We start from the raw sequence: 10,174 nt of genomic DNA on the forward strand, positions 1-10,174 counted from the left end.
ATATGTTATAATTTCCAAATCTCTCTTTTACACACCACTTTGAAAGAATTCTTTTTAGTTCGTTACTTTATATATATATATATATGGAAAGGAACTCCTTTGAAGTGGTGTGTAAAATATCCAATTCACTGGTACATCAGTTGAATACCACATAGAAATGGGTATAATGCAAATTGCAAACAATAAACTAAATAGAGAGATACAATTGACAATCCAATAATTTATTTATATTATAATATAACATAATATACTATGAATGTAATATCAAACAATATTAAAAAAATCAATAAAAAGGCAAAAAAAGCCAACAATTTGTTCCGACTTATAAATATTTTTTGATATATAAACAATTCAATTCATATATATGTCTCTTTAAACCTCTAACTCTGATGAGACTGATATATATATATCAAAATATGTACATAAGTTGAAACAAATTATTGACTCTTTCAGTTTTTTAACAATTTTTTATGTTGCATTATATTATATTCATAGTATAATATTTTATATTATAATATAAATAAACTATTGGATTGTCAATTGTATCTCTCTATTTAATTTATTGTTTATATATATATATATGTCAAATGACAAGAATGTGTGCTCATTGGTGAATAGAATTTCTTTATTTGTGTATCAAGGCTACCATTGGTTTCATGTTAAGAAAAAATACCTTAATATCTTAACAATTTTCCAAGCTGATCACATGGAGGAATGGTGTTCGGCTCCATTTTGTATATGTATATATTTAAATGAACTGGAATTTTTCTGAGTTTCAAAAGCTGAGATAGGATGACATGGGGCTATGCTACAACTGTCCTACTTCTGACTGGAGTTCAAAAATTCATAGAGAGAACGTGGCTCAAGTTAATATCTGTTCTGGATACAATTTAATTGGTAAACCATGATCGTAAGATTAGGCTTAGAAATTTCATGTGGTAATATTTTTAGTGCAGCAAGTTAAGGCCAACATGGTTGAGTGAACGTGTCTCTATATATATTGAATTAACTAATTAGGTTTGCTTCATGATTGAAACCTAAACCAAAATTTCAAAATTAAATTAATGATCTTAACTTTAAGAAATTGATAGAAAGATAAAATCATTTCTTAATTTTATCCCCAAAATTATTTTTAAATATACGGACAACTTACTGTGATATACCTAGTAGTGAAAGAAATTTTAATAGAATACCAAAGGTAATTGTTTTAGAATTTCCGAATGTTGCATAATTTAATGTAATATTGTCAAGAAAAACAAGCACTGGCAGTGGAACTACTAACTGATAATCCAAAATCTCATCCAGCAGACTCTTGTATCTGGTTTACATTGTATGTATATATATATATATATATATATATATATATATATATATATATATATATATATATATATATATATAATTATGAACACATCATTACTAAAACTACTTGAAAAGATCAAAAATACAAAAATATAATCTATTAACTTAATTTGTAAATTCAAATTTTAATTTTCATAAATTAATAAACAGACATTTTAAAAATGATAATATTATATTTAATATCTACAGGATAAGTGTTTTAAGCAATTTTGAGAAAATATAAGTTACTTTATAGTGAATATGTTCTTGAAGCTGAAAAACTTGTGGAGGTGATTTCAATACCTTGTTCTCAGATTGTTGAATTTATCAGAAAGAATTTTCTCTTGGATGTTATCAGAGCTACACTAATTTTTAACTAGATTAACAGAAGCTAATAAGGTTAACTGTCTTGTTCAAAGATAATATGGTACATGTGGTAAAGTAGGAATACAAAACACAAGATTAGTAAATTTAATATAGGGACAGGATATGCTATTTTCAAATAATTTTGAACTTTGTTAATACTTTGTTATATACTATAAAGTTAATTTCCCTAACATACTTGATTTTTAATCCTATTTGTAATGCTTTTATACCTACATTAATAGTTTGTAAAACTCATGAATGATTCCAGTTTGTTTTTGCCTTATTCATAATAAATAAATATTATGTTTTGACCTTCAGAGCGTAATTACAAACTTTTAACAGGACTAATAATAATTTGACAATAGTGTGCAGGAAATATTTAGTATCTTTGTAGAGTAAGTTAAGTATTTATTTAGTTAAAGCCCAAACATCACATAACTGAAACTGGATTAGTGTCTGGTGCAGATAGACAAAACCAGATAGACAATCCACTGCAACATAGATTGGGTGTAGTGTAAATAAATGTGCTCTAAGAACACAAATAGAAATTCTAGGGACATGCCTAAACTCACCACAATAATCGAAAATTTTGGTTTTCAGAGTTTCAACATTTTTAACAAGTTTTCCAAAGTTTCGAACAAAGATTGTGTGTTCATCAGTGGGAAAAGATGCCACATATTTTAACTGAGTGGTTTCTTTTAATCCAATTGCAATAACAAAAACTTCTACTCCAGTTTCTCTTAGAAGCTGAGCTTCAACTACTGTTCGGTAACTGAATACATTTGATGCACCATCCGTTATCAAAACAAGGATGTTTTTAGCCAGAGGTCGGTCACCTTTTTCTTCCTTGAATATTTTCATCCTTACTGAGGACAATGCTGAAGCATAATTTGTGTCACCATATGTAAAAGTAATGTTATCCAATGCTTCAAAAATATATTTTTCAGTCTCGAATGTATTTAGATAGAAATGAATTTGTACGTTTGTACTAAAAGTGGCCACACCAACCCTTGCTAGGCCCTGGTCAATTATAGCATCAGATAGTGACATCTTTATGAAATTAATGATACTTTTAAAGTTTCTCTTCTTCACTGTTGTTGATGTGTCCACAAGAAAAACTATGTCAAAATCTAATGACATACAGCCACCTAGAGAATAAGGCAGAATGGAGGGTAAATGTATCAACATTTTGTATACAGATCATACTTCAAAGAACTTTTACAGAATATTATAGTTTATTAGGATATAGTGATGCAGGAAATAACTTACATTCTATTTGTTAACAAAAATAAAAATTTTATGAATGATAATAGTATTTCTCTTCATGTAATAGATTTCATAACACCATTTACCATTACTTTACATATAATTGAAATTAAAAAATAAATCTAGGTAGAAAAGTTAAAAACAAATTATATATATATATACATATGTACACACATATTTTTACTAGTTTACTAGTTCCTATGTCAAGGATGTTGCAAAGCTGGGGCACTACAATTACCATTGATACTGCAGAAGCAGTAGTATACTTATATATACATACATACATATATATATATATATATATATATATATACACCTCTTTCCTGCCTACTCACTCTGTCCAAACCTCTATATCACCTCACTTATTCTCCCCATGTCTAACATCCCTCAAGAGAACATCTATCTCACTAACGCTTGCTTCTCTTACTCTCTGACTTACCCACTTTCTTTATCTTACTCTCTAACTCATTCTCCTTTCTATTTCAACAAGGGTATCCATGTATCTACCCAACTACAAGACTCCTGCCTCTTCCCTCTATACTTTTAATCTCTCATCAACTGGCACAAAGCCATCACACACACAGTACCACTCCCTGTGCCCAGTTGAGAGCTTTTGGCCTTGCATGTTACTGTTGGTAGTAGTGCCACATGAAAAGCACAAAGTACACTCTGTAAATTGGTTGGCACTAGGAAGGGCATTGAGTAGTAGAAACCATACAAAAACAGACAAAGGAGCCTGGCATGGTTCTCAGCTTTGCTAGCTCCTGTCAAACCATTCAACCCATGCCAGCAGGGAAAACAAATGTTAAATTATGACAATACCCACACATATTTACATACAACTGAATTACAGACATGGCTTTCCAAAATTTTCTAGAATAATATTATTTAAAGTAGAGAGACAATTTAGATATAATAAATTATTCTATTATAGAAAACTACATATCAAAAATGCATTGCTGTGGGTAGGGAATTAGATAGTTCCCATATTCTAAGAAACTCAGCTTAATGAAATCTATTGCCAAAAAAAAATACAAATATATCTTTCTAAAAATCTTTTTTAATTGACAAGTCATGGTATTTCCACTTGTTCTCTAATTTTATATATAAACACATTTATATGTATGTATATATATATATATATACACACACACATATACATCCATATATATGCAACATATATATATATACTATGCATGTATGTATCATATATATATATATATATATATATATATATATACACACACATATATATACATCCATATGCATCATATGCATGTATATAGATGCAGGTGTGGCTGTGTGGTAAGAAGCTTGCTTCCCAACCACATGGTTCCAGGTTTAGTTGCACTGAGTGGTACCTTAGGTAAGTGTCTTCTACTTTGTATGGCCTTAGGCTGATCAAAGCCTTGTGGATTTGGTAGATGGCAACTGAAAGGAGTCCATCACCTATGTGTGTGTGTGTGTGTGTTTGGGTATGTTTGTTCCCCACCACCACTTGATAACAGGTGTTGGTGTTTTTATGTCACAGTAACTTAGTGGTTCAGCAAAATAAGTACAGGATTAGATTCCCTAAATAAAAAATTCTTCAAGGTGCCCCAGCATGGCCACAGTCTAATGACTGAAACAAGTAAATTATAAAATATATATATATATACATATACTTTGGTGAACCCAAGCTAAACTATCTAAACTGTTTATTGGGAGTTTTTATGAAACTTACCAGAAGATGAAATTACAGGTGTGTGCTCTGTAAGAAAGTAGTGGATATTTTAAATTACTGATACATTGAAGAACAAATAAAATATTTAAAATCTCTAATATGTATAACATTGGAAAGATAGCTTTCATTAAAAATGCTGATATAAAACAATACAAGATATGATTTAATATAAATTCCTGTAACTTCATTTCATATCTTTCACTAATGTAATCTTTGGTACCCAAAATTAAATAAGAAAATGGATGACATCATGACTTGAAAGGGTCAATATACCAGCCTCTAATAGTTGCTGTCGATCTTCTGTCCCACAACAATGCTTAAAATAGGCATGGTGTTACATAGTAAAATGGACTTCTGTAAAGATAATATTCTAGTAAATTCCCAGTGGTGGCATTTAAAATGGACTTCTGTAAAGATAATATTCTAGTAAATTCCTAGTGATGGCATTAGGTCGACTATTGTGAAATATGGATGATGCACATAAGAAGACATGATAAAGTATTTGTTAACCAAATTACAAGAGATGATTACATATAAATAACTCAGTGTTTCTTCTAAGAAAAAATTGTGCTGCTCATGACATGACAGTGCTCAACACTTTGACATGATAGTCAGAAATATCTTTAACAAGATATTGTACTTGAACACCATTTCACAATTCTTATATAACTTTCATTTTATTCAGGTTTTTCACCCAAAGAATTCATATGGGATATTATGAATCTTTGAAGAAACATGAGAAGCATAAACTTTGTTCATGTATTTGACAACCTTGCAAAGGAATTACTAGTCTTGTGGTAATGTCTAATTATCAGAGCTAAAGATAAGGATTTTAATGATTTGGAATTATCTGTAAGGCAATTTAGAATTTACTTCAGTTGAATTCAAGAAATGTATTGGTATATCTGTCAATGATATGTTTAGAGATTAACATTAAAAGAGTTTAGAGAGATTAGAGAGAACAATAAAATATTAAATGAGTTATTTAACATGAATAGATATTTTATCTAACAATCCTAAATTTGAAATAGTGTCAAATACAACAAACAAGTGGGAGTATTGCTATGAAAACTGAATATTTGGCTTCTCTGTCTTGTTCTCTTTCCTTTCTCGTCATTCATGGTATTAAAGGTTTTGTCAGAGCACATCTAATATGGAATTAAAGACATGATGGACACAGGTAGGTTTAATTTCAAAATATATGTCAACAATTTATCATGGACATCATATTTATAATCATTATCATTGCTCATTAGTTCGAAACTGAAACTAAAAGCAAATCAAAATTTTTATCAAAGAATATTTTTTTAAATAATTGTAACTAATTTAAAGCTATCAAAATATGTTTATATATATATATATATATATATATATATATATATAGAGAGAGAGAGAGAGAGAGAGAGAGAGAGCTACTAAAATATATATTAAAATATAAAACAGTATGAAGTATACCATTTGATTAGTATTCAATGCTCCTAGAATCAAAGATAGACAATAATATATATATTAAAATAATCTGAGAACAAACCAACTTCAAGAAAGATTTTTGAGAATTTTACAAGGAATCAACAAGAGGTCTTTCATAAATGTAATTTAAGATTATTGCAACAATTATTCAAAGCAGAATGCTATCTTTTCCATAGTCATTGGAGTAGCAGAGAAATTGTTGAACCAAAGATAGTTAATTGCTTCAAGAACAAATTTGGAGAGTATTTAATTGGTTTACTGAAATAGTAGTGTTTCGTTGCAAACAGGTTATCATATGAAGGATTTGTTCCTTAGCTGGAAAAAAATAGTCAACCAAAATTTGAAATTTAAAATATCTAATGAAGATATGAATGTTAAAAGATGATGAAATATATTTGTATAAAATATGATTGTAAAAATATTATTACATAAGATTTATTGCAAACACTTACTCACACAGACATGTATACACAGATATATATCCTCACAGGCATTTCAAGCCTTTAGCTGATTATCAATAAATCCTTGAAAATGTGTGAATTATGTTTGTTTAAAATAAATATAATCTTGGAAATTATATTTTAAAATACTATCATAAACCAAAGAAACTATAATAGTTTTGAAAAATTCAGTCTTCAATTTGTTAATTTGTTCATGTTTGTTCTAACCACAATGTACACAAATATGTTTGTATGTAAATATTCCAATATCACACCCACACTATACATATATGTGTGTCTGTGAGTGGATGTGATATACATAGATAAATAGATGACTGTGGCATCTCACTGATGTAAATTGCAATGAAGAGAAAATGTACTCAATATTGTTAAGTAGAGAGGAATAACACTTATCCAAAACTGAGTCTATATAACTTATGCAGACTCAGCTTTGAATATATCTATATATACATACATGCTTTATTAAAATACATGCAGAAATACACACACCAGTGTACACATAATCAATCTAAACCAGTTTGTTCCTATGATGACTAAAGCAGAAGTAAATGTTAAACAGCTCAACACATGACTGGTTAACAAACATTTTTTCTATCATGAATATGCTATGTATTTCAATTAACAGTGATGGTGGCGATAATGATGATGATGAATTAGAAGAATAATGTATGTTGTAGCTATATTAATGGTAGTACTGAAATCAACAATAATGGCAATGAGATCAACCATGTATTAGTTTGCTTATATAAAAAGTAGCACAATTGTTTTACGCATGCATTTCAAAAGATGTTTTCATGCAAGGCAGAAGATGTTTTCAGTGATATATAGTACAAATCAATGCAGCGTGAATGACAAAATGTTGAATGAGAAAATGAAGCAAAGAAGCAAAAGTATTGTAATGAACAGAAATGCTGAGAACATTTACCTGTGTGTTGAAACGTTCAATTTGATTTTAAATGATTGACATTTAACGTTGGTTTGGTTAAATGCCTAAATTCCTATAATCTAAAAATTATCTTTTAGATAAGAATTATTTGAAGAATAAACATATAAATGGCCTAGTTTACAAAAGTAAGTTGTTAAATTCCAAATAAATTGAACATTTCTATTATATCTTGTGATGACAAATCAATAATAGTTACTGAAATCCTTATAGATTTTCAGAGTGTATATAGTGATAATGTAGTGTTTAATGAAAGGAGAAGCCTTCAGTGATAACTTGTGCGTTTCTTGTGCTTGGTGGAATCAAGGATTTGTATAAGATAAATAAACATTTGGTATAATTAGAGATTGCAATGTAAAATATATTTAAAAATTATACTTTTAAATATATTTCATAAACTGTTTTGAAATATTTAAAAAAAAAATTAATTAACCATCTAACTATATCTATAAAATAATTACAAATAAGTTACTGTTTCATATCATAATGTTAGTAGTAAATATAAAACATATTTTAGAAACAATTTGGTTAAAATTACTTCATGTTAATGATCTTGAAAATCTTTTGATCAAAACAGAAATACACGAACCAAAAGTGAGAATCTTGTTATGAAAAGGTAACACCAGTAATGTAACCTATAAAGGATACTGACTTTGAATAGATTTTAATGTTAAAATCTAACTTGATAATTTTACTCTTCAAGAATTAAGCTGAAGGTGGTGATTGTTTTAATTATGTAGCAGACGAGAAAATCCAATCCAAATTAGAATTTATGACTAAAAATGGCTTCTGTTATTTGTTTGTGTAGCTGCAGAACTGTCTAATTAAGAAGTGGTTAATCAGAGATATGTTTGATTAACATTCCAAAAAAAGATGTCTCTATATTTTTTCCTCTAATATTCATGATTTACGATGGGTGAGAGTTTGTTGAGGAAGTTTTGTCTGCTATATTAAATTCCCTTTCTGTTGATAGGATCTGTAACTTATTCAACAGAATTTTAAAATCTATAGTTTATAGAACAAATAAATATCCTAATCAGAAACTATGAATATAAATATTCTATCGTTATATTGTGCACTGAAATACATGCCTTAAAATACTGAGTGGTATCACATATGCTGCAACTTACCAAGGTCACAGAATTCAAATAGTTTGCCCTTTAAATTTTGAAGCTCATGAAAATCTTGAACATTAAATGTATAATCCTCAGAAGGCTGTGATGCAGACTGTTTTAGTTCTGAGATCTCAGCCAATCCAATACCAATGGCATAAACTTGAATGCCTCTTTTATGTGCAGCCTTTGCTTCAATGCTGATTCTGTTAGTGTTCATATTAGAAATTCCATCTGTTATCAAAATTGCCACATCAATGGCACTTTCTCTGTCACCATGTTCAGGAGTAAACATTCTTGCTCTCATTGTGTGAAGAGCTCCAGCTGTATTAGTATTTCCATATCTATATCTGATCTTATCCAAAGCTGTAAATATTTCATTCTTTGTGAAATATTCATTTAAATGAAACTCAATATGAGATTGTGTACTAAAGGTAGCTACACCTACTCTAACCACTCCAGCATCAATGGTAGCATTAGATAACAAGTCTTTAATGAAAGCAACCATTTTCTTAAAATTTCGTTGCTCAACACTCGTTGAAGTATCCATCAGGAAGATGATGTCAGTGCTAGTCGATATACAGCTTTCTGAAGATTAATAAACAGGAAAATTGTAAAATGTCAACTACTGTATCAAGACTAAATAGCAATGGTAAGGAAAGTTTTAAGATAATTAAAAGTAGAAATTCAGTTTATAATAAAATAGTCTTATAGGATAATGTGATAGTATACTCTATTAATGTTTTAATCTAAATATAATATATTAAATGTAAAAAGCATGGAGATGAAGAATAGAAAGATAATAGGAGAAACAGAAAGAGAATATAGGAGAAAAAGAAAACAATGTGTATGAAAGAGTAAAGAAGTACTAAATGAAAAATGTATTTGCAATAAATACAGAATGAAGAAAAGTTTATTAGTTTTATTATTCCCTAGTTGTGTATGAGTGTTACTATTTATAAACAAAAATGTAAAATTAAAGTATCTCTGTATAGGATTACATGATCTAAAGTGAAATATACCTAAGTTAGAATGTTCCAGAAAACATTTGAGAATAAATTAATTAAATAAAGTTTATAAAGATCTAATTAACCACGATTTATAAAAATTTATGAAAGCAAAAACATTTGCAGTAAATAAGTAGAAATTAATTAAGCTCTATTACAGAAAATATCAAAAGTCGCTATTTAATTATAAATGAAATACAGCTTTAAAATTGAAAACTGAAGTGGACAACTTTTAAAACAAACTTCTAAAAGCTAAATAACTATATTCCAAGTCAAAATATGAAAGAGTTAGAGAGGAAGTTCATGAGTAAGTGATGGAGAGAGAGAAAGAGAGAGGGGGAGAGAGAAAGAGAGAGGGAGAGAGAAAAAGAGTGAGGGAGAGGGAGAGAGAGAGAGAAAGAGGGAGAGAGAGAGAAAGAGGGAGAGAGAGAGAGAGGGAGAGAGAGAAAGAGAGAGAGAAAGAGGGAGAGAGAGAAAGAGAGAGG

The 10,174-nt window shown here is 29.0% G+C and overlaps 1 protein-coding gene across 1 annotated transcript in view; it reads right to left on the reverse strand.

The window, feature by feature from the left end:
- The window catches only part of LOC106882611 (collagen alpha-3(VI) chain), a 180,154-nt gene that overhangs the window by 39,117 nt on the left and 130,863 nt on the right, over positions 1-10,174 (reverse strand). Inside the window, exons 44-46 of the mRNA XM_052975952.1 lie at positions 8,701-9,270; positions 4,697-4,723; positions 2,280-2,855 (exon numbers count right to left, since the gene is read on the reverse strand). Of these exons, the coding sequence (XP_052831912.1) occupies positions 2,280-2,855; positions 4,697-4,723; positions 8,701-9,270 (1,173 nt within the window). The remainder of the gene's footprint in view (positions 1-2,279; positions 2,856-4,696; positions 4,724-8,700; positions 9,271-10,174) is intronic.

The sequence above is a fragment of the Octopus bimaculoides genome, chromosome 23 (assembly GCF_001194135.2).
Source record: "Octopus bimaculoides isolate UCB-OBI-ISO-001 chromosome 23, ASM119413v2, whole genome shotgun sequence".
NCBI lineage: Eukaryota > Metazoa > Mollusca > Cephalopoda > Octopoda > Octopodidae > Octopus > Octopus bimaculoides.